The sequence below is a fragment of the Polypterus senegalus genome, chromosome 5 (genome assembly GCF_016835505.1).
Source record: "Polypterus senegalus isolate Bchr_013 chromosome 5, ASM1683550v1, whole genome shotgun sequence".
Lineage (NCBI taxonomy): Eukaryota > Metazoa > Chordata > Cladistia > Polypteriformes > Polypteridae > Polypterus > Polypterus senegalus.
The window spans coordinates 205,056,906-205,081,602 of record NC_053158.1 but is presented as its reverse complement, the minus strand read 5'-3'; the positions used below and the strand labels follow the sequence as shown (position 1 = coordinate 205,081,602).

General features: G+C 44.4%; 1 protein-coding gene across 1 annotated transcript in view; it reads right to left on the bottom strand.

The window, feature by feature from the left end:
* mcur1 (mitochondrial calcium uniporter regulator 1) overlaps window positions 1-21,276 on the bottom strand; it is a 63,224-nt gene extending 41,948 nt beyond the window's left edge. The window contains exons 1-3 of the mRNA XM_039754004.1: window positions 20,923-21,276; window positions 8,198-8,317; window positions 4,954-5,057 (exon numbers count right to left, since the gene is read on the bottom strand). Of these exons, the coding sequence (XP_039609938.1) occupies window positions 4,954-5,057; window positions 8,198-8,317; window positions 20,923-21,175 (477 nt within the window). The 5' untranslated portion in view covers window positions 21,176-21,276. The remainder of the gene's footprint in view (window positions 1-4,953; window positions 5,058-8,197; window positions 8,318-20,922) is intronic.
* Window positions 21,277-24,697: the final 3,421 nt, after the last annotated feature.

Sequence of the window (24,697 nt, the reverse complement as noted above, 5' to 3'; positions counted from 1 at the left end):
GCAAAATGTACGGGTACTCACCAATGATGAATGATATTGATGATGATGATGATGATGATGAAGTAGCTGTGCAGTACGATGCAGAAGATTTAAAACTCTTCGGGTGGCGCCTCTTCTTCCGGCGCTTCAGGAGTCGTCGTATCTTTGGACGGCTCTTTTTCTGGTGGGGTTTCATGCTGACTTTGCTTTCTAGGTTTCAGGAACATTGTGATAGGAAGTTGTGTCGTTGTTTCTTCATGGTGGTGGGGAGCGTTTTATATGTCTGAATGGCAGCATCGATGCCATTATTAACTGTGAGAGCCCGAACCATATAGGGATCCCATGCTTCAATCATTCCTTGTAACTCCTTCGACGTCCGAATAATCTGGGACAGATTGATCCACAATGCCAAAGCAGATTCTATCCTGACTATATTTTTATTCCTTACGGTTGTTACCTTTTTTTGGCACATTCACAGAAATGTACAGATATGGTACTCTGGATCGCTGCTTTGTTTTTTCTTTATGTAGCGTACGGTGCTTTCATTAATGCCATAGTGGCGGGGTACTGCAGCATAACATTTTAGTTCCCGGAGCAAATCCAGTAATTCAACCTTCTCCTGGAGTGTGTTAAATTTCTTCTGGCGCTTAGGCTTAGAGCCAGAAGCATTAGAAGGTGCAGGGCGATTCGACAACATCGTGTGCGTTGTGACAGATTAAGGGTATGCTCGCACCCTTGCACCCTCAGACACCACGTCAGACACCAGGTAAAAGTCCAATAATGATATTTATTATAACAATAATGTGCACAAAGCACCCTCCACTCCCAAATACTCCAATAACAATAAATAATACCAAATCCTCCAATCTCCCAGACGCTTAGCCACCCTGCCTTCCAACTCAGCTCGTCTGTCTGGGATCTCCCAGAGTCCTTTATACTCCTTGACCCGGAAGTGTTTGTCCCTCAGTCCATGTGACTTTCTATCACTTTCGGGTCAGTAAAAAACTTCTCTTTTCTTCATCCCGGAAGCACGTCATTTCTTCTGTCCATGTGAGTGGGACGTACTTCCGGAGTGTAGGAAAATAGTCCCTGGGCCTCCCTGCAGCGACTCCTGGCGGCCCCCATGGTATCCAGCAGGGCTGTGCATTTAAAGACCACTGTCCATAATTCCCTGCTGGCATTTGGGGCACCTCTACGCTGCAAGGAGGGCTCCATCTGGCGGCCTGAAGGTATTGGTCGGGGTACATGGCCGGCCATATCTTACAGCGTTGAAGAACAAAATGAAAACAATAACAAAATGGAAAACACGAGGACACTCAGCTGGAGACGCGTCACAGGGCAACAGTTAATCAGCAGCAAGGAGAAATGAATAACGCTCTTGGATTGGTTACTTTCACCATCCCAAATCACGTTTCCCTCAGTGGCTGCCTCCTGTTCTCTCTACAGCACAGTATTGCCACGAAAAAAGCCGTAAAAAATTGCGGAGAATATTTGCGCTTTCCGCCAACAATTTATAGTTCGGTTCTAAGGAAAAATCCACGAACGACTGAGTCCGCTAACCCTTAACCGTGACTTCGCAGGGGTCTACTGTATCTTATTTCTAAATTACAGAAACATTAATAAGTATAAGAGACACATCATATAAGCTGTACCACATGCACTTCAGAACAGGTCATCCTCCTGAAGCTAAGCATATGTTGAGGCCTGGTCAGTCCTTGGATGGGAGACCAATCAGGAAAAGCTTGGGGTGTTGCTGGAAGAGATGTTGGTGAGGCCAGCAGGGAACACTTACTTGGTGGTTTCAATGTGGATCCCAATGCCCCAGTGCAGCGACAGGGAAAGTGCGCTGAAAAAAATGGCACCGTCTGTAAGAGTTGACTTTGAATCCTGATCCAATGTGCACCTAGCATTTGTCGGAGTGTCATATCCTTCTAAGCTGATGCTGTTATTTTATTATTTATTACTATGATAAATGCATTTTCTCTTGTTTTATATAACGCTTAAGAGAAAATGTTATATTTTTGGTATATCATTGTTCTATTGTTATGCGCTAAGTTTCCTGTTGATGGCAAACTTAAGGAACATATGGTTGAGAACATAAAAATGAACGTGCATCCTGGTGTACTTTTAACCCTCCTGAAAGGACTATAAATCATCTGAGTTGTCACGGTTGATTGTAATTATTTAAGATATCAACATTTGTCATGTCCCGTTAGCAACTAGGTGTAACCAATCATGTTAGAAGTTTTCCGATTATGTAATGATTTTTTTTTTTTGTTTGTTTTGAGTGGTGTCCTGATCAATGAGTTATGTAAACAGAGCACAGGGGACTCTTTTTTTTCTTTGCAAAAACACTAGCATGACAACTTTTTGCCTCTTGCGAGATTTAGATAAAGAATAATGTTTTGACGCTTTCTCCTGCCTGTGTTTTATTGTTTAAACTAGCAAAATACCCGCGCTTCGCAGTGGTGAAGTACTGCATTCAAATTTTTATTAAGAAGAAAATTAAACCTTTTTAAACTGTGGGACAATATGCCAATAATTATCTGTTAAAGATCTCTTTGTATACCACTTTGTCAGTTCGGCCCTCCGGTTGTAACATGACCAAGCTGTGCGCTGAGCTTACTCTGAGCATGTAACGTACAGTCGGCCATGTGAACAGTAATCTTGTCTCAAATCTCACAGCTTGGATTGCTGCTGTCATAATCGGTTTGAGTTTCATGGTTTGTTTCAATTACGACAGTATTTGCAGGATTTGTTGTGTTGAAGAGACATTCGGCATCTGTCAAGCGTTGTAAGTATACAACCAGTTTCATCGATAAAATCACATCCAGCTTTTGAGAGTTTAAACATTCATAAACATCAAAGTGTCCACTACTGAAATCGTCACCTGTGAATCTAAGATGTTTAAGAGGCATTGGCGGTTGTCGAAAGGTGTAAAATATTTGGCCATTTCGGTACACTTGAAAGCGACAACCGAACAATTCAGCGGCAGCCATCAACTCACATGCAGATCCATAGGTGAAGGGCTTAAGCATTTCACTCTTCTAGTGCTCCTGTGTAGTCTAATTATCTCCTGTACCGTCATCAGTCCACACCTTGAACCTGTCCAGTCATTCAGTACATAAGACACAATGGATATCAAGAGTGAGCCTGATATGGTCGTGCAATATGTAACAAAGAGAATGGAAAAGGCAGGTGGCATCTCTGGGCATGGAAACCACTCGGTAAGTGACAGTTCTTTGATCGATAGAATTTCTTGAAGATGGGCCCATAAGTAACAAAGACTGTTGAAAAGTTCAATATGGCGGCCGACAGTGGCATCATACCACCGAAATAAGTATGTACATTGGTTTCAGTTAGTGGAGGGAAGCCGCCTACCAAATTTCGAGAAGATGGGGCCATAAATAAGAAAGTTCAACATGGCGGACGTTGTTGACCGTTATGACCATTACGCGTAGAATTTCGAAATGAAACCTGCTTAACTTTTGTAAGTAAGCTGTAAGGAATGAGTCTTGCAAATTTCAGCCTTCTACCTATACGGGAAGTTGGAGAATTAGTGATGTTGGAAAATTCAATATGGCGGCTGACAGTGGGGTCATACCACCGAAATAAGCACGTACATCGGTTTTGGTTAGCGCAGGGAAGCCGCCTACCAAATTTCGTGAAAATGGAGCCATGAATAAGAAAGTTCAACATGGCGGACGTTGTTGACCGTTATGACCGTTACGCGTAGAATTTCGAAATGAAACCTGCTTAACTTTTGTAAGTAAGCTGTAAGGAATGGGCCAGCCTTCTACCTACATGGGAAGTTGGAGAATTAGTGATGAGTCAGTCAGCCAGTCAGTCAGTGAGTGCTTTGCCTTTTATTAGTATAGATTAGGGCATTCTAGTGCGAGTGTCTGTATTCATAATTTTCTTCTACATGTCCTTTGGATGAGATGTACAATCGAGGACCTGACTCTCAATCGTTATAAAATATCCCTGGGCATCTTTCATAAAGAGTAGGGTACATCACAACGTGCTGGCGAAGCTGCGCCTACTCATCGTCATCCCCGGTCTCTAATTGCCTAACTGTCTAACCCCTTCACCAACCAACTGGCACAGAATGTCTACCATCACATCATCCAGTTGGACATATAAACCTGTAAACTCTCGTATCTGAAGTAGGGATGTGACATTATTTTTTTCTACAGGTTAAAATGTTTTAAGGTTTAAAGGTTTAATGCATCAAGACAAGGGTGTGCAATTATATTTACAATATCTGCAGGCCAGTTTCGATCTGTGATGCTCTTCAGGGGGTAACATTCTTTACAACCACAAAAATGTATTTCTTGTATAGCCCAGTATCACACAAGGAGTGCCTCAATGGGCTTTAACAGGACCTGTTTTTTGACAATCCCCCCCGAGCCAAGAAAAATCTCCCGGGGGGGGGAATGCAAGAAAGCTCAGGAAAGGCAGTTCAGAAAAGGACCCAACAACCACCCTCTTCCAGTTAGGCTGGGTGTGCAATGGGCATCAAAACAAAATGGGGTAAGCATAACACACAAAACAGAACACAAGTCATCCTCTTCACAGAGCTTGATGGCCAATCCATCACGGCCACTTCAAGAGTACAGAGCAGGACACACTACTTTGTTCTTGCCCAGCACTCCTCCGACAAGTGAGGCGCAGACCACCGCGACAACTCTTAAGGCAAAATGCACACACAGATTATACATTAGAATGCTAAAAATAAGCCTTATTATTCATGCTGGCAGTGATGAAATTCCTTGTATCTTGTAGTTGTGTGCTTTTAAATCAACACAGTAAGATGACTGTTTAAAGATGAGCTATTTACAGAAAGGAAAAACTGCATTTTAATAATAAATACTTAGGTTGGAAGTATGTGCTGATTACAGCTCGTTGCCTCACCCACCACATGACAAACCACCCGAATTGGGAAGCCGAGTGTAGGAGCTTTGCAAAATTTACCTGCTGGACTTTGGTCACCATATCTTTGTGCACTAGCTCCACGAAGGACTTCAGAATTTGAATTAAAGAAGCGACAATTACTTCAGCCTGTGAAGTGGACAATCCTGCAGAGAAGAAGAAATTTATGTTAGCTCTAAACTGCCACCATGTAATCAGAAATGCATACATTAAGCTGATGTAAGGACGGTTCTCTTGGGCAGGGATTTTGGTTAATTAAAGCAGGCCTGACCTGTCACTTTCAGGAGGAGACCAGGAGTGATTAGAGCAGGAGCTCTGCGCACAGAGAGGGAAAAGGCGCTATGTGGGTCTTAGAAGAGCACAGGCCATAAATAACGTTGTTCAGATAGATGGTAGTTATCCATACTTGGCAAATTTCATAAAAAGCCCTCTAAATGTGCAAAACATGTCGGTATTTAAAATGGAGAGGGACCGTCCAGAAGCCGTCTGCACTCTGCTACAATGGCTTCTCTTCAGCCTGGATATGTATGTACAGATGATTATACTACATTGTATAATGGGAGTGAAAGCTGCATTTTAAACCATGTTAAAATTTATTGCCTGACTGCATTATATAAATACACAGGTTCAAGTATATCCTACATTTTTATAAAGGACACAATCCCAGGGAGCATGTGCCCGCCTGCCTGCCTGCTTGGTTTGAGACGTATGAAAAAATATGCGGTTAACGCAGAAAGACATCACCAATTGAAGCTTTATGAATAATGGATACTTTATTCGCCATCAATGACTGTTTTGGTAAAGCCATACTCAGTGTAATCATTAGATGAACGGTAAAAAAGTAAGAGCGAGGGGAGGGTGACTTATTGAGGCACGCAGGCCAAACCACAATAGCACGCGGGCTCGTGTGAACACACAGGCAGCACGAGAGACAGCTGGACGCTTTAAGGTAGGAAGGCAGTTAAAGAATGCACTGGACTGTTTCCAGCGATCTGTTCGTAGCGTGTATTGTTGCAATGTTACTTTTCTTGGTGGTTTAGTAAATTACGGATTTTTTCAAATGTTCATTTTTTTCCCTGTGCTTAAAAAAGCGTGGAGCAAGCAAGCGATGCCTGTGTGTGTGTGTGTCGCGAGTGCGCGACACACACAGGCAGCGAGAGCGCGACATACACACACACAGGCAGCGCGATTGCGCGACATACACACACAGGCAGCGCGATTGCGCACACACACAGGCAGCGCGACACACACAACGCAGTATGCGCGACACACACAGGCAGCGCGACACACACAGGCAGCGCGAGACACACAGGCAGCGCGACACACACACACAGGCAGCGACACACACACAGGCAGCGCGATTGCGCGACACACACAGGCAGCGCGAGGCGCGACACACACAGGCAGCGTGAGAGCGCGACATACACACACACAGGCAGCGCGAGGAGCGACACACACAGGCAGCGAGAGCGCGACACACACACAGGCACACACAGGCAGCGCGAGAGCGCGACACACACAGGCAGCGCGAGTGCGCGACACACACAGGCAGCGAGAGCGCTGACACACACAGGCAGCAGCAGCGCTAGCGCGACACACACAGGCAGCGCGACACAGCAGGCACACACACAGCGGCGCGACAGACACACACAGGCAGCTGAGAGCGCGACACACACAGCTGACGCGCACACACACAGCTTGCGCTGACACACAGGCAGCGACACACACAGGCAGCGAGCGCACACAGGCAGCGAAAGAGAGAGCTGGACGCATTAAGGTAGGAAGGTAGTTAAAGAATGCACTGGGCGGCGCCCTTGACTGATTTAACAAAGAATTTGGCCCCAAATATTGTGGTATGGACTGAGAAGACAGGCGCTGCATTTAGTGACTTAAAGCAGGCCCTTACGTTGTTTTGATGGCACCTAACTTTTCTTTGCCTTTCATCCTCCAGACGGACGCTTCGGACACAGGCCTGGGTGCCGTGCTGAGCCAAAGTGTCGATGGTGCGGAACACCCCATCATGTTCCTGAGCCGGAAATTGTTGGACCGGGAGCGAGATTAGGAGAGAGAGAGACGCTACTTGCAGCAAGTGAGCGTAGACAAAGTGTATCCATACTACTCGTATTGCAAGACATCGCTTGTTTATCAAGTCAAAATTTATTAAAAATTTTTGCTCGTCTTGCAAAACACTCCTAAACCGAGGTTCCACTCTATTACATGTAGGAAGTAAAAATGTGGGGTTTGAATACACATTAGGAGGTCTGAAAATTGAGAGTCGACCTTGTGAGAAGGATTTAGGAGTCGCAGTGGACTCTAAGCTATCAACTTCCAGACAGTGTTTAGAAGCCATTAAGAAGGCCAACAGAATGTCAGGTTATATAGCGCCTTGATGTGTGGAGTTCAAATTACAGGAGGTTCTGCTCAAACTTTATAACACACTGGTGAGGCCTCATCTGGAGTTCTGTGTGTAGCTTTGGTCTCCTGGCTACAAAAATGACAAAGCAGCGCTAAAGAAAGTCCAGGGAAGAGCGACTAGGCCAATTCCAGGGCTACAGGGGAAAAGTTATGAGGAAAGATTAAAAGAGCTGAGCCTTTACAGTTTAAGTAAAAGAAGATGAAGAGGAGACCTGACTGAAGTGTTCAACATCATGAAGGGAATTCGTGCAGTGGATCGAGATGGAGTTTAAAATGAGTTCATCAAGAACATGGGGACACAGTTGGGAATTAGTTAAAGGGAAATTTCACACAAACATTAGGAAGTTTTTCTTCACACAGAGGACCACAGACACATGGAATAAACGACCAATTAGTGAGTTAGACAGGAGGACGTCAGGGACTTTCAAAACCCGACTTGATGTTATTTTGAAAGAATTAAGTGGATAACACTGGTGAGTTTGTCAGGCTGAATGGCCTGTCCTCATCCAGATTGTTCAAATGTTCTAAAAAAAATAAATACATAAATAATAATAATGCCCTGTGGTGGGCTGGTGCCCTGCCAGGGGTTTGTTCCTGCCTTGTGCTGGCTGAGATTGGCTCCAGCAGACCCCCGTGAACCTGTGTTAGGATATAGCGGGTTGGACACTCACTGACTGACTGACTGATATAATAATAATAATCATAATAATAATAATAATAATAAAACAACAAACCCTTTGTGCTGATCTTGTCCTGGTTCCTGGTACAATTAGTAATGCAGCTCAAGGGGACCACCTCTCAAAGTTCACTTTATTTACCGTATTAGCAAGTCATTTTCTCACATACAAATAAAAAAAACCGGGGGGCTCACCTTGGTCTTCAAGAAGCCGTACAACTGCATGGGTATCAAAGTAGAACTTGCTGGATTCAGGTGGAGGGATGTCCACTTTCCTTAAGCCATACTGCAGGAGTGCTGCTGATGTACTGAACTCTAAAAGGATGGGAAGAAAATGCAAATGGTGAGTCAAGTGTAGAATATGCGATTGTGTTCCAGTTGGCACATGTATTGCCAGATGGAAGGGATGATAACAGATTTCGTATGCGAGTCATAAAAGCAGCAGCCGTGAACGCGAGTACGTGATCTTTCCTGCCTTAAAGTGCAAGTATCCTTCCTCATGGACCCCAAACTATATAACTGTTACAATGTAAAGAAATGAGGCAAAAAAATAATCAGAAGAGTTGTCCAAGAGCCAAGGAGCACTCGCAGAGAGCTTCACAAAGACCTGGAATTAGCAGAAAACAAGTAGTAATGCACTCAATGGCTATTCTGCATTTGAAATCTGAACTCCTCTGCTGTAACAGTACATTTACTGTAGATATCTCTCTATTATATAAAAAAATCTTGGGATGAGACGTGACTTTTTCAGAAAGATACTTTCATATCCCACGAGACAAAGAGTAGATGACAAAGTAGAACGTCGTAAAGAATTCAAAAACGTTGGCGCGTTTACACATGCAGAGCCGGTAGAGATAATGGAAGTATGAAAATTCGAAAGTCTCCAAAAAAATGATAGTAAAGATCACAATAGCGCAAACAAATGGAAGTTATTACTCGGTGAAATGACGGAACAGCAAAAAGAGATCGAATATATTGTTTCGGATTTAAACTTTAAGTCGGAGACTTGTAGATCGTCTAATTTGTGTTGCCATCAGGGAAAATTAGTGTTTCTTTCCTAATGAAGAGGCATATCTGTGAGGATTAAAAGATTTGTTATTTGGTGAAAGTGAAATCCTCATAGGGCAGCACGGTGGCGCAGTGGGTAGCACTGCTGCCTCGCAGTTAGGAGACCTGGGTTCGCTTTCTGGGTCCTCCCTGCGTGGAGTTTGCATGTTCTCCCCGTGTCTGCGTGGGTTTCCTCCCACAGTCCAAAGACATGCAGGTTAGGTGCATTGGCGATTCTAAATTGGCCCTAGTGTGTGCCTGGTGTGTGTGTGTGTCCTGCGGTGAGTTGGCACCCTGCCCAGGATTGGTTCCTGCCTTGTGCCCTGTGTTGGCTGGGATTGGCTCCAGCAGACCCCCATGACCCTGTGTTCGGATTCAGCGGGTTGGAAAATGGATGGATGGATGATGTCACATAGTATGATTTGGATTTAACAGCTATTACCATACACTGATAATTTCTATTATTTATTACATATCTATTGGGGTGGCACGGTGGTGCAGTGGGTAGCGCTGCTGCCTCGCAGTAAGGAGACCCATCTGGGTTTGCTTCCCAGGTCCTCCCTGCGTGGAGTTTGCATGTTCTCCCCGTGTCTGCGTGGGTTTCCTCCCCCAGTCCAAAGACATGCCGGTTTGGCGCATTGGTGATCCTAAATTGTCCCTAGTGTGTGTGTGTGTGTGTGTGCCCTGCGGTGGGCCGACACCATGCCCAGGGGTTTGTTCCTTCCTTGCATTCGGTGTTGGCTGAGATTGGCTCCAGCAGACCCCGTGACCCTGTGTTAGGATATTGCGGGTTGGATGATGGATGGATGGATGAAATCCTCATACGCTGACACGCTGGACTCCAGATGAGGCCTCACCAGTGTGTTATAAAGCCTGAGCAGATCCTCCTGTGACTTGTACTCCACACATCAAGGCGCTATATAACCTGACATTGTTAGCCTTCTTAATGACTTGTCTGGAAGTTGATAGCTTAGAGTCCACTGTGACTCCTAAATCCTTCTCATAAGGTGGACTCTCGATTTTCTGACTGCCCATTGTGTATTCAAACCTAATATTTTTCCTTCCTATGTGTAATTCTTTACATTTACTGTCATTGAATTTCATCTGCCGAAGCCTGTCTGCTATCCAAGTCCTTCTGTGATGATATAACGGATTCCAAATTATCTGCTAATCCACCTATCTTGGTATCATCTGCCAACTTAACCAGCTTGTGACTTACATTCCTATCTAAATCATTAAGTTAAGGGCTCAGGGACCAGCAGAGTGACGTTTATGGGATTCAAACCGGCAGCCTTCTGATTGCTGGCACAGATCCCTGGCCTCAGAGCCACCACTCCACCCTAATCTATAAAAGATGTATAAAAATGAAGCTACGCAACACAAACAAGCACCAGTAACAGAATTTAAAGCATCAGATATGTTTGGCGTGACTTTTGCTCCAGAAGAACTGAACATTTATTAAAAGTCTAAACAAAACTTATTATGTGAATTTGCAGAGCCTTGGAAAAAAAGAACAGTCAGATGTGAAAATGCGCACAGATAAATAAAGCAAAGGCCTTCACTGCAGGACAACACACAACATCTCTAGCTGCAGTTTTCCAGGGTCTTGACTGCCCACCTGTATCAGTCCAGCAAATAACTAAACAATGTGCTGAACTAGGCGGCACGGTGGCGCAGTGGGTAGCGATGGGTCCTCCCTGCGTGGTGTTTGCATGTTTTCCCCGTGTCTGCGTGGGTTTCCTCCGGGTACTCCGGTTTCCTCCCACAATCCAAAGACATGCAGGTTTGGTGCATTGGCAATTCTAAATTGTCCCTAGTGTGTGCCCTGCGGTGGGCTGGCACCCCGCCCGGGGTTTATTTCCTACCTTGCGCCCCAGCAGGCCCCTGTGACCCTTTAGTTAGGATTTGACGGGTTGGCTGATGGATGGATGGATGTGCTAAAGTGGTGGAAGGCCTAATTCATATATAGCAGGGATCTTTCACTCACGGTCCTGGAGGGCCACAGTGGCTGCAGGTTTTCATTACGCAGGGCTCTAGACTAACTTTTTGCACTGGTTGCACTGGTGCGCCTAACTTTTTTTCTTAGGTGCACCAGCACAAAAGTTAGGTGCACCCAAATTTTCAACCGCATCACATTTAACACCACAGTTTTACAAGTTCACTTTATTTATTTATTTATTTATTTTATTTATTTATTTGTTGTTTGTTTTTTAATCGCTGTCCATATAGGCAATATTGACTTGTAAATGATTAACTAACAATCTGGTCAATATAAAGTTCTTTATTTGAAGGCAAGCACAATTCTACAAGAAAGGTAACTTACTGAAAAAGTGTTGGTGCTTAAAGTGCTTTACTGAGCTGAAATTTAAACTTAAAAAATCTCAAGATAAATTAACTAAAAAGAAAATCTAAATTAAGTGTTTTAAGGGCTTCAAACTGAACATCTCATGGCTCAATGTCTTATGGACTATCCTCCATTGCAGTCACATGCCCTCGGATGGCCAACTCCTGTAGTTTGGCCTTCTTGATCTTTGGCCTTGACTAAACCAGCTGGCCACACTCTCTCTAGCATCAAAATCTTCCAGACTTGGGCATGAGCATGCTCGACCTCAATGTGTCCAATAAGTATATTCACCGCTCTTCCTCTCCACAAGATACGACCGTACACAATGACGCATTCCTTTGTGGCGATATCTGTGTCTCCGTCGATCAGGAATGCCATGTACGCACTGTTCGCAATTTGCACAGACGTCTTTTTTCAATGTATCTCGATGACTCCTATAAATTGGGGCGCACGCGACATCATTGCTGTACGTCGGGTTTACGTTCAAGCCATTTTTCTTCATAAGAATTATTTCGGACTTGAATTTAGTGAAGGGAAGTTCTTCTTTGCAATATTGTAGGCAACGTTAAACTTAATTATCATCTCGGCCTCGTCTGATGCTCTGTTTGCTGCTCCCTGCCGCTGAAAGGCAGCGGGGAGAGGGGACACTTGAGCAGTGCATTTATCGCGGCATGTAATGTGTTTTATAGATGCATTGTGCTTTTTCAGCGTTTCAATTCTAAATGTATTAGAACCAGTCACAAATGCACTACTGCCGGCCATGGTCTTCCCACACTCTTTACAGTAAATACAGTGCATTATATTATCAGCTTTACTGTATCTTAGCCAGAGAAACTGGTCAAGCCACTCTTTTCGAAATGTATACACTTTACCCCTTTTAATTTCAGTGGGCTCGGACTCGATCGTATGATGCTCATTATCTAATGCCGTCTCCGGACCAGGGCTTGCTATAACTTGGGAGGTTGATGACTCCGTGTCAGAGCATTGGTTATGATTTTCGGACGGATCAGGCCCTAACTTAACATTCTTAACGAAAAAGCTGTCAATCGTTCTTTTCATCTTCTCTCATAATCCGCGGCTATATCCATTGTTTACCTGATGGGCTACTCACCTCTCTCTGTCTGACTGCATCACATGCATTTTCAAACGTACACACACGTACAGGAATATCTGGACCATGGCCAATCAGAGGGGGGGGGGGGATCCGCCCTTCACTATCTCTGATTGGTTTAGACCACGATATGGGCCTAATGTGTGTCTGTTGTTGAACAACAGGGAGACTTTAAGAGTCACGGAGTTTCGTTTTTCCCCCCACGAACGGCTGGTCGCACCGGTGCAACCTTTGATTTTTTTTAGTCGCACCATTGAGAAATTTGGTCGCACTCTAGAGCCCTGTTACGACCAATTTTTTCCCAATTAGAAGAAAAAAAAACTTGCGACATTAGAGAGACGAGACGTGATCTTTAGAAGACAGACAGAGAGACACTTTCATGTCCGGCGAGACGGACAAGTCACGTCACACTTACAACCTTTGGAAGCAAGTCCTGTGATACACATGCAGAGCAAAATTAGAGAAAATGGGAGTCGGAAAATTCGAAAGTCTCAAAAAAATGAGAGTAAAGATCGCATTAGCGCAAACAAACAGAAAATATTACTCGGTGAAATAACAGCGAAAAGAGATTAAATTGTGTTTGAGGATGCCTGGGGAACAAGAGAGACAAAGCAGTGAGACAAAAGGACAGGTGCTGGACAGGCTTTTAAACGTTTGAAGCAACACACAAAATGCAGATCGCGCGGCACGACACCTTCAGCAGCTACTAAAGCAAAGAGGAGGTTAAAACAAAAAAACCTATTTGTTTCTCATTGTTTTACCGATTAAGAGGGGTTTCGAAGGAGCGGCCGCACAAAGCAGAACATTGTAAAGAATACACATACAGAGCAGGTTAGAGATAATGGAAGTATGAAAATGTGAAAGTCTCAAAATTAAAGGCCAGGCTCTTGGCGTTTATCAAGCCCTGACACTCAGACTCAACGACAACATTTATTTATATAGCACATTTTCATACAAACAGTAGCTCAAAGTGCTTTACATACTGAAGAAAAGAAAAATAAAAGACACAGTAAGAAAATAAGTCAACATTAATTAACATAGAATAAGAGTAAGGTCCAATGGCCGGGGTTGACAGAAAAAACAAAACGGCTGGAGAAAAAAATAAAATCTGTAGGGACCACGAGACCACCCAGTCCCCTCTGGGCAAACTCCTCACTTAGTCTCTCGAGCGTCCCGATCAGAGCTTCCATTGGCTCCACGAACATCACAGCATCGTCAGCTAAGTCACGATCAAGTCAAGAAGTGGTGAGGCGGGCAGGCGGCCTTCTGCTGCTATGCACCTAAAATCTGGAATAGCCTGCCAATAGGAATTCACCAGGCTGATACAGTAGAGCAGTTTAAAACACTGCTGAAAACACATTACTGTAACATGGCCTTTTTATAACTTCAATTTAACTTAATCCTGATACTCTATATGTTCAATTTCCTCAAAATAACTATTCATGGTGGCTCTAAAATCCGTACTGACCCCTACTCTCTCTTTTCTGTTTCTTTTTCCGATTTCTTTGTGGTGGTGGCCTGCGCCACCTCCACCTACTCAAAGCTTCATGATGCTCCAACAATGATGGACGGATTAAAAGGCAGAAGTCTACGTGACCATCATCATCATCAAGCCCTTCCGTGAGAACCCTAAATCCAAAGAGGACTGATTGAGGTCATTTATGTTAGGTAGGATGTCCAGAGGGGACTGGTCAGGCAGTCTCATGGTCTGGAATCCCTACAGATTTAATTTTTTCTCCAGCCGTCTGGAGTTTTTGTTTTTCTGTCCCCCCTGGCCATTGGACCTTACTCTTATTCGATGTTAATTAATGTTGATTTATTTTGTTTTCTTATTGTGTCTTTTATTTTTCTATTCTTTATTATGTAAAGCACTTTGAGCTACTGTTTGTATGAAAATGTGCTATAGAAATAAATGTTGTTGTTGTTCTTCTTCATAAAGAAGCTCTGCCGATATTCGCATTGGCGTTCAATGAGAACCTTCAGTGCCAGGATGTGCACGATGGTAGACTTCTTAGGCATAAAAACAGACTGCTCCGGTCGCTGGCAGGTGAACAAGTGATCAGAGGATCCCGTTGAGGGCGACCCTAGAGATGACCTTACCCACGGGTTCAAATAAAGACTACATTCACATTACCAAGTAAAGTGACTCAAATCTATTTTTTTTTTTCTGCCTTAATGTGACTCAAATGTCCTTTTTGTCAGGGCGGTGTGGACACACATCAGATTTGAGTCACATGCATGTGTGGTTATAGATCAGGTACGTATCAGATTTGTATCCATGCGACATGAACGAGAATGGCCAGATCGGAATATACACATGAACTGAGCGCTGTAGTCATCAGCCAGCACTGACCGGCAGTGCGGCAAAAACAACAATGGAGGAGATCTACAGCTGTGACGACTACAACTAGAACTAAAACGGACGATGACAATAGAGATCATGTAAAACCAAAGATGAAATAAGGCCAGATGACAATGAAGAAAAGCATCAACTCCAGCCAAAATAAACCTTGAGGGGAGGCCTACCACTTTCTTAATCAGAACTTGTTTATTTAGTACTGAAGTGATATTTTTTGGGATTAGTTTACAATTCAGAACCCACTGCCTATTTTACTTTTAAACAGGAACATTTAGGCTTTAATTGCTGTCAGTTTTCTTTACCAGCCATTAGTTAAGAAGAAGATGAACCCAGCCACACAGGACGCACAAACCAGTGTGCTTCTTCATGCCGGTCCCAAGTCCAGATAAATGAGGAGGTTTACGTCAGGAAGGGCATCCGGTGTAAAATTTTGCCAAATCAATATGCGGACAACAATACAAATTTTCATACCGGATCGGTCGAGCCCCGGGTTAACAACGACCGCCACCAGTACTGTTAGCCAACAGGGTGCTGGTGGAAATTGGGAGAAGATGGGGAGACGTGTCCGGAGGCAGGAGGAGAGGAGGAAGGTAAAGAGAGTGGATCTGAGGGTAGGAACTTTGAATTTGGGCAGTATGACTGGTAAGGGGGAAGAGTTAGAGGATATGATGGAGAGAAGGAAGGTTGATATATTGTGCGTGATGGGCCAGGTGGATCAGAAGTGGATTCAAATTGTTCTATCATGGTGTGGAGAGAAGTAGAAATGGAGTAGGAGTTATTCTGAACGAACAGCATGTCAAGAGTGTTTTGGAGGTGTAAAGAGTGTCAGACAGAGTAATGATGATTATGAAGCTGGACATTGGAGCTGTGATGATGAATGTTCTTAGTGTATATGCACCGCCATTTGGGTGTGCAATGGGTGAGAGAGAGAAGAATTTTTGGAGCGAGTTGGATGAAGTGATGAACAGAGAGTGCCGATTGGAGAGGATTTCAATGGGCATGTTGGTGAAGGGAACAGTGGAGACCAGGAGGTGATGGGTAGGTATGATGTCAAGGAGAGGAATGAAGAAGGTCAGAATGGACATGGGTTTGGTGAATATATATTTTAAGAAGAGGGAGGAACATAGGGTGACGTACAAGAGTGGAGGAAGATGCATACAAGTAGATGACACCTTATGCAGAAGAGTCGATCTGAAGGAGATTGAAGACTGCAAAGTGGTGGCGGGGGAAAGTGTAGTTAGACAGCATAGGATGGTGGTCTGTAGGATGACGTGGGAGATCAAGAAGAGGAAGAGAGTGAGGGCAGAGCCAAAGATCAAATGGTGGAAGACTGCAAGGTTGAGTTTAGGGAGGAGGCGAGACAGGCACTGGGTGGCAGTGAAGAGTCACCAGACAGCTGGGAAACTACAGCAGATGTAATAAGGGTGACAGAAAGAAGGGTGCTTGGTGTGACATCTGGACAGAGGAAGGAGGAAAAGGAAATCTGGTGGTGGAATGAGGAAATAGAGGAGAGTATACAGAGGAAGAGGATGGCAAAGAAGAAATGGGATAGTCAGAGAGATGCAGACAGTAGACAAGAGTACCAGGAGATAAGGCGTAAGGTAAAGAGAGAGAGGTGACAAAGGCTAAAGAAAAGGCGTGTGATGAGTTGTATGAGAGGCTGGACACTAAGGAGGGAGAATAGGACCGGTGGGCTACAGAGAGGGGCCGAGCTGGGAAAGATGAGCAGCAGGTTAGGGTGATAAAGGATAAAGATGGAAACAAGAGAGGAGAGTGTGTGGAGCAGATGGAAAGAGTACTTTGAAAGGCTTGTGAATGAACAGAACGAGAGAGAGAAGAGGTTGGATGATGTGTAGATAGCGAATCAGGAAGTGCAACGGATTACCAAGGAGGAAGTAAGGGCAGCTATGAAGAGGATGAAGAATGGAAAAGCCATTGGTCCAGATGACATACCTATGGAAGCAAGGAGGTGTTCAGGAGAGATGGCAGTGGAGTTTTTAACCAGATTGTTTAATGAAATCTTGGAAAGTGAGAGGATGATGAGGAGTGGAGAAGAAGTGTACTGGTGGGCTGATATTTAAGAATAAGGGGGATAAAACTGATGAGCCACAGCATGAAGTTATGGGAAAGAGTAGTGGAAGCTCAGTTAAGAAGTGAGGTGATGATTAGCAAGCAGCAGGATGGTTTCATGCCAAGAAAGAGCACCACAGATGTGATGTTTGCTCTGAGGATGTTGATGGAGAAGTTTAGAGAAGAACAGAAGGAGTTGCATTGCGTCTTTGTGGACCTGGAGAAAGCAAATGACAGGGTGACCGAGAGGAGCTGTGGTATTGGATGAGGAAGTTGGGAGTGGCAGAGAAGTACGTGAGAGTGGCACAGGATATGTAAGTGTGACCGTGGTGAGGTCTGCAGTAGGAGTGACGGAGGTGGGATTACATCAGGGATCGGCTCTGAGTCCTTTCTTATTGTCAATGGTGATGGACAGGCTGACAGACGAGATTAGACAGGAGTCCCCGAGGATTGTGATGTTGAGATAAAGATGCTAAGATATGCACTGGGTGTGACGAGGATGGATAGGATTAGAAATGAGGACATTAGAGGGTCAGCTCAACTTGGACAGTTGGGAGACAAAGTCAGAGAGGCGAGATTGTGCTGGTTTGGACATGAGGAGAGATGCTGGGTATATTGGGAGAAGGGTGCTAAGGACAGAGCTGCCAGGGAAGAGGAAAAGAGGAAGGCCTAAGAGGAGGTTTATGGATGTGGTGAGAGAGGACATGCAGGTGATGGGTGTGACAGAACAAGATGATGAGGACAGAAACATATGGAAGAAGATGATCCGCTGTGGCAACCCCTAACAGAAGCAGCCGAAAGAAGAAGAAGAAGAAGAAGTTAATAAGAACATGCAAATGATAAGGGAACCAGCATCTCCTCAGCTATCATCCTTCCATTTAATCCTATGTATACATCTCACAAAGTGTCTGTCTGTGTTAATAAAATTTTTTGAAGTAAATGAGAGAGAAGGCAAAGACCAAATGGAGCAAATCTTTTTGGGACAACAAAACATTAGGCATAATATGGTTCTCAGATATTGAAAAATCTATAATGTGATGAGGATTTGTCTTGGAAAAAAGAAAGTACTGCCAAGCCATGTAATTAAATACCAAGTTTCGTTATCTGCTAAGATTTGCTTCTAATTCTAAAACCAGTTGGAACAGAAACCTGAAGCCACTGTGGTCCTCTTGGACTTTAATGGCGGACCCCTGCTCTAAGAAATCCGCAATCAAGTATACAGACAAAGACAAAAGTCTGTGTTCTGGTGTCTGAGCCCAACTTGTTGCCCATCTTCATAGCCAAATTCTAGTTTATTACAATGGGCACAGTGGTACAGTGGTAGGTCCGTCTGTTTCAATCCCGTTGTTTATTTAGGAACCTCTGATAATTAGATAAGATAGCCCTTCTGTCCATCTTTCTTGGGTGTCTTGTTGCCTTGGTTTTTTTTGGACATTGCAGCCCACTTGTGGATGCTGGACATTACACATGGACACTGGACATTTTGTCATTTTATATACAGGGATAAATTGTAAGGTTTTCACTTTATTGTTTAGCATAGGAGGTAGTTGCTACAGCATAAATGGCATCATCTCATATGCAATAGACAGAATTTTATTTTTCCCCCTGGGACAGAAGCACATTAATTAAATAAATAAACACATACTATGGTCTGAACACACACCATAATGACTAAACATAAAGAAAAAGTCTGACTTGGCACTGCCAGTCATACTGAGGCACTATGCTGGCAGAAAGGACCCCCCCGAGTTGTGTTTCTTCATCACACACTTCTGCTGAATGATTCTTTGGCTGAAAATTCACAGTGCTGGTGTGTCAGAGTAGGGATGTGCAGCACTGTTCATAATGGCACTCGGTTTAATTTTAATTCTCTCTCTTTGCTACGACCTCCAGTCAGTTGACAGTGCTTCCCATAACTGAGCCTGTCTTTCTAATCAGCTTGTTGACTCTGTGGGTCTCTCTTGAAGTGATATTACAGGCCCAGCATACCACAGAGTAAAAAATTGCACTAGAAATTATACGGTTATTACACGATGTGAAGACGACATTACTCACATTAAAGAAAAGCAGTCTCCTTAAGAAAAAACGTTAGGCTCTGCCTTCTCTAATGCAGGTGTCTCTGTGTTACAAAACCAGCCCAACCCGTCACTGTTGTGGACCCCCGCCAAGTACTTGTAGGAGTGCACCACCTTTACATCTACTCTCTGAATAGTGGCAGGCGTACAGGCTCTGGTAGTTTGGTATAAAGTCAATAATCTGGAAACAAACTCCTGTCCTCTGTCTCATCCCCCTTATCAATATACTGTATACTTGTGCAGAATCATCTGAGAATTGACTAAGACCACAAAGACTTGTTAAATACGGCAGGAATACCAACCGCAAGTACAACATTAAGCAGATGTGCCATTAGTTTTAGAAGTAGACTAATATAAAAATGGGTTTTCCTGCCCACATTCATGTCTATTGTAGGTTAAGGGTAGGCAAGCCAGCCCCTATTGACTTTCTTTTCTATCAGATTAGCCAACGGCTAAAGGCACACCTTGTTGACTGGATGTTCTGCACTTAGTCTGCAGCAGCTCAATACCTCTTGCCTGAAGAAGGGGCCTGAGTTGCCTCGAAAGCTTGCATATTGTAATCTTTTTAGTTAGCCAATAAAAGGTGTCATTTTGCTTGGCTTTTCTCTACATTCATAATGGCTAACACGGTACAACAACCTAGTACTACAGATTTTCTACTGTAAAGTCATTTGGGTACTCGTGTGTTATAACCCCGCGACTCAACCAAGACAGCGCTTGTGGACAAATAAGCTCAAAGGCGATGACCCTTTTGATGTTACAGTACAGTCTCGCTTATCCAACCTTCTCTATTATCCGACGTCTCACCGCAAAAAAAAAAAATAAATCAATCGGCAACAAGAACTGCAAGATGCGAGCGTAGTCTATTTTTAGTTGCCAAGTTCATTTTTTCTGTTGTTTGGCTGTAAAACATGATTACAGTGGATTATGTGGCCAGCCCTCTCTGGTGGGTGTGTGTGTGTGCGTGTGCCTGTGTCTAGAGTGTGTGTGTGCATGCGCCTGTGTGTGTGTCTCTCTCTCTCGCTCGTGCGTGCGTGCGTGTCTCTCTCTCTCATGTATGTCTCTCTCGTGCGTGTGTGTGTCTCTCTCTCTCTCTCGTGTGTGTGTGTGTCTGTCTCTCTCTCACGGCACAGGGAGAGACTGAACACGTTCGGAAATCATCAGCGCACACAAACCGAAAGGGAAACTGGCTCGTTCGTATACCTAGTGTGTAGTCGTGAACAGATGCAAAAGTTTGGCGAACTTTTTGGTCATAACCCGATTTGTACGTGTCCAGAGACGTTCGTGAAACCGAGGTTCGTAATGTGTAAAATTATAACATAGTTTGACGCTTAATAGGCTTTTTCTTAACACCTCCCATTATCCGACATTTTCGCTTATCCGACGTTCTGCCGGCCTGTTTATGTCGGATAAGCGAGACTCTACTGTATACTTAACAACATTAGAAACTTCGCGACTGAAGTCATGTTTCAAAAGTAATTAAAAACCGAATTTTACGTATTCTTGCTTTTGTTTTGTAAATAATTGGATGTAAAAAACGATTTGTTCTTCTCTTGCCTGTGGAGGGTTTATAACACTCGAGTACTGTCATTTGGTTTTTAGGAGCGTATCTTTTAATTTTTCATTAAAAAATTGTCTCGGATCTAAGCTCTTTGCCATTTTATAGTAGCCTGATCACTATCTACAGTACATTTTTAAAAACACTGCGTATAATCTTACGAAAAGAACCTCACGAAACGGCCAACAAGATTTGAAATCCCTGGCGAGACCTTGCGGTGACCCGGCTCAACAAGCACAGGAACTCCAAGCCAACACCTCATCGAAGCGAGTCGAGCAGCAACCCCAAGATAAGGTAACTACTAACAGGTCAAATAAAAGTCACATTTCATCCTCCGTCCCTTTGGTGTTACGTACCTCTTGCTACCGGGCTGTGCAATGACAGTGGCGTTATGACATCCTGACTGTGTGCGGTTTTGGTAAAGCAGCGGTGGCGGCACGCTGAACCGAAACCGTGAGCCTGGAGAAGGGAAGACACCGCTTCATAGCGGGTCTGCCTAGAGTCCAGCTGTTGCGTTCCGCTAGCCCGCCAGCAGCTCCTCACTGCCTGCTGTTTACAGTACAACGGCCTCCTTACAGGGAGTAACAAACAAGTCGGCTTCTTCATCATAGTCTTTATCTTCCGTCTGACTCCACTCCAGTCTCAAAACCAGCAAGGCGCGCAGGAGTTAGACGTCGAGCATACACCCGCACGTCATGCGTCTGAAGCGACCAAAGGCTCCGCCCACTGAAGAGGCGTGACCCTAGACATAGAATTACTAGACGCCGCATGACCTGCAGCATCGTACGTCAACGTCGCCGCCATATTGCGAGTGGCACTGCTGTGGATTGCAGTAATGGATAAAGATGCCTCACGCATGTGCTGCTTGGAATTGTACAAATCGCTGTACGCTCCAAACCAGATCCCGGGGGATTACATTTCATAGGTAAGGCTGAACAATTGTTTCGGTTATATTTGGCCATTAGAAAATCCCGTTTTATAATATTAATTAGCAAAGCTATACATTTATGTGCTCAAGTGAGCTTCGAAACAACGTTTTTGCTAAACGTATTTAGTCACTAACTATGTAGATTGTTGTTAGCTGTTAACATTTCTCAAACTTTGAAGCTTTCCCAAAGAAATCCACTTCAGGAAGCAGTGGGAGGACAGGTAGCCCTTAGACGGGATTTTAAGAAAGCTGTCCTGTGATGTGTGCCGTGCTAGTTTGGTAACAGATGCTGTACCGCCATCATATGATCAAAGCTACCACTCGCTCACATTAAAAAACAAAGGAGGTCTGATGATTCCTTCTGAGGACACAGTCAAGGTGGTCAAAGTAGCTAAGCGTGTTATCCGACAGTCGACATTAGGGCAAGCTGTCAGTGTATTTTTTATCAATCAGTTTGTTCGGGCTGAGATTGGTTCAGATGATGTGTTTTTTTCTCAAGGAGCACATTGAGGAACCACAGTTTGAAATTGACAGCCATCATTTTATGCTCATGTCTTTAGTTGTGTCTATCTTCCACAAACTAAGGCTGCGCCATATTGCCAGACTGAATACTCTCAAATTATGGAGTGGCAACACACGGAAAAAGCTATGTTAGATAGATAGATACTTTATTAATCCCAAGGGAAAATTCACATACTCCAACAGCAGCATACTGATAAAGAACAATATTAAATTAAAGAGTGATAACAATGAAGGTATAACAGACAATAACTTTGTATAATGTTAATGTTTACCCCCCCAGGTGGAATTGAAGAGTCGCATAGTGTGGGGTCTCCTCAGTCTGTCAGTGTGTGTCACTGAAGCTGCTCCTCTGTCTGGAGATGATCCTGTTCGGTGGATGCAGTGGATTCTCCCTGATTGACAGGAGTCTGCTCAGCGCCCGTCGCTCCTCCACGGATGTCAAACTGTCCAGCTCTGTGCCTACAATAGAGCCTGCCTTCCTCACCAGTTTGTCCTGGCGTGAGGCGTCCCTCTTCTTTATGCTTCCTCCCCAGCACACCACCGCATAGAAGAGGGCACTCGCCACAACCGTCTGGTAGAACATCTGCAGCATCTTATTGCAGATGTTGAAGGACGCCAGCCTTCTAATGAAGTATAGTTGGCTCTGTCCTCTCTTGCACAGAGCATCAGTGTTGGCAGTCCAGTCCAATTTATCATCCAGCTGCACTCCCAGGTATTTATAGGTCTTCACCCTCTGTACTGTCACCTCTGAGGATCACGGGGTCCATGAGGGGCCTGGGCCTCCTAAAATCCACCATCAGCTCCTTGGTTTTTCTGGTGTTCAGGTGTAGGAGGTTTGAGTCGCACCATTTAACAAAGTCCTTGATTAGCTTTCTATACTCCTCCTCCTGCCCACTCCTGATGCAGGCCACGATAACAGTGTCCTCAGTGAATGTTTGCACGTGGCAGGACTCCGAGTTTTAAGTCTGATGTATGTTGGCTGAACAGGACCGGAGAAAGTCCAGTCCCCTGCGGCGCTCCTGTGCTGCTGACCACAATGTCAGACCTGCAGTTCCCGAGACGCACATACTGAGGTTTTTTTATAAGATAGTCCACGGAGTCTACTCCCATCTCATTCAGCTTGTCCCTGAGGAGCAGAGGTTGGATGGTGCTGAAGGCGCTAGAGAAGTCCAAAAACATAATTCTTACTACACCACTGCCTCTGTCCAAATGGGAGAGGGATCGGTGTAGCATATAGATGATGACATCCTCCGCTCCCATGCGAACTGCAGAGGGTCGAGGGCATGGTGGACCTGTGGCCTTAGGTGGTGAAGCAGCCGCCGCTCCATGGTCTTCATCACATGTGACGTCAGAGCGACAAGGCGGAAGTCATTCAGCTCACTAGGACGTGATTCCTTTAGGACTGGGGTGATAAGATGTCTTCCAAAGCCTTGGGACTCTCCCCAGTTCCAGGCTCTGGTTGAAGATGTGCTGTAGAGGGCTCCCCAGCTCCAGCGCACAGGCCTTCAGCAATCATGGCGATACACCATCTGGACCTGCTGGCACAAAGTCTCCTCAGCTCTTTGCTCACCTGGGCTGCTGTAATTGTGGGTGGGGATGTCTCACCTATGCTGGTATCAGCAGAAGGATGGGTGGAGGGCGCAGTACTCTGAGGTGAGAGTGGGTTAGGGTGGTCAAACCTGTTAAAGAAGTTGTTCATCTGGTTTGCTCTCTCCACGACTCTCTCGATGGTGGCACCCCGCTTTGAGCTGCAGCCAGTGATGATCTTCATCCCATCCCACACTTCCTTCATGCTGTTATTCTGCAACTTCTGCTCCAGCTTTCTCCTGTACTGCTCCTTTGCCATCCTGAGCTGGACTTGGAGACCCTTCTGCACGCGCTTGAGCTCATGCTGATCACCGCCTTTAAAAGCCCTTTTCTTCTGGTTCAAAAGGCCCCTGATGTCACTTGTGATCCATGGCTTGTTGTTAGCATAGCAGCGTACTGTTCTTACTGGAGCTACAGACAGTTCTGTTTCAAGGATTCTAGATCCTATCCTGTATATATTTAAGTAACCACACTGCGTGTGTGTGTGTGTGTGTGTTAGAGAGATTGAGAGAGGAATGAGTGAAATGTTTTCAACAATTATTAAGTCAATTTGTATACAATAAAATTGTTTCTTTTTGTCATTGAGTGGATCATTTCACTGTTAAAAGAAAGACCAGGCTGCCAGTTGCAGTCTTATTATTTTGACTTTCAGACATTGGTCAAGTTTTCATCGCAATAATCGATAATAATAATAATAATAATATTAATACATATTATTTAATAGGGGCCTTTCTTAGCACTCAAAGTCACCTTACAATAAAATTAAAGAACATTAGTAAAATTAAAACAAGAGAATGATAAATCAAAAAGCAACAATTAGCAAACAAACAAAGATAACTGGCAGTAACAGTGCAACATTCACAATTTGTATGGAAAAGATAAGTTTTGAGGGCAGTTTTAAAATGTGTTATTGAATCGAGCTGACGAATATGAGAGGGAAGTTGAGGAGCACCAGGAGAGACGCTCGAGCTGCCATAGCACTGAGTCTGACGTGTGGGACAGAAAGTCGAGCTGCAGATGAGGATCTGAGTGAGCGAGAGGAGTGCCAGTCTGGAGGAGATCAGTGAGGTGTGGAGAGCTTGAAATGTTCAGAG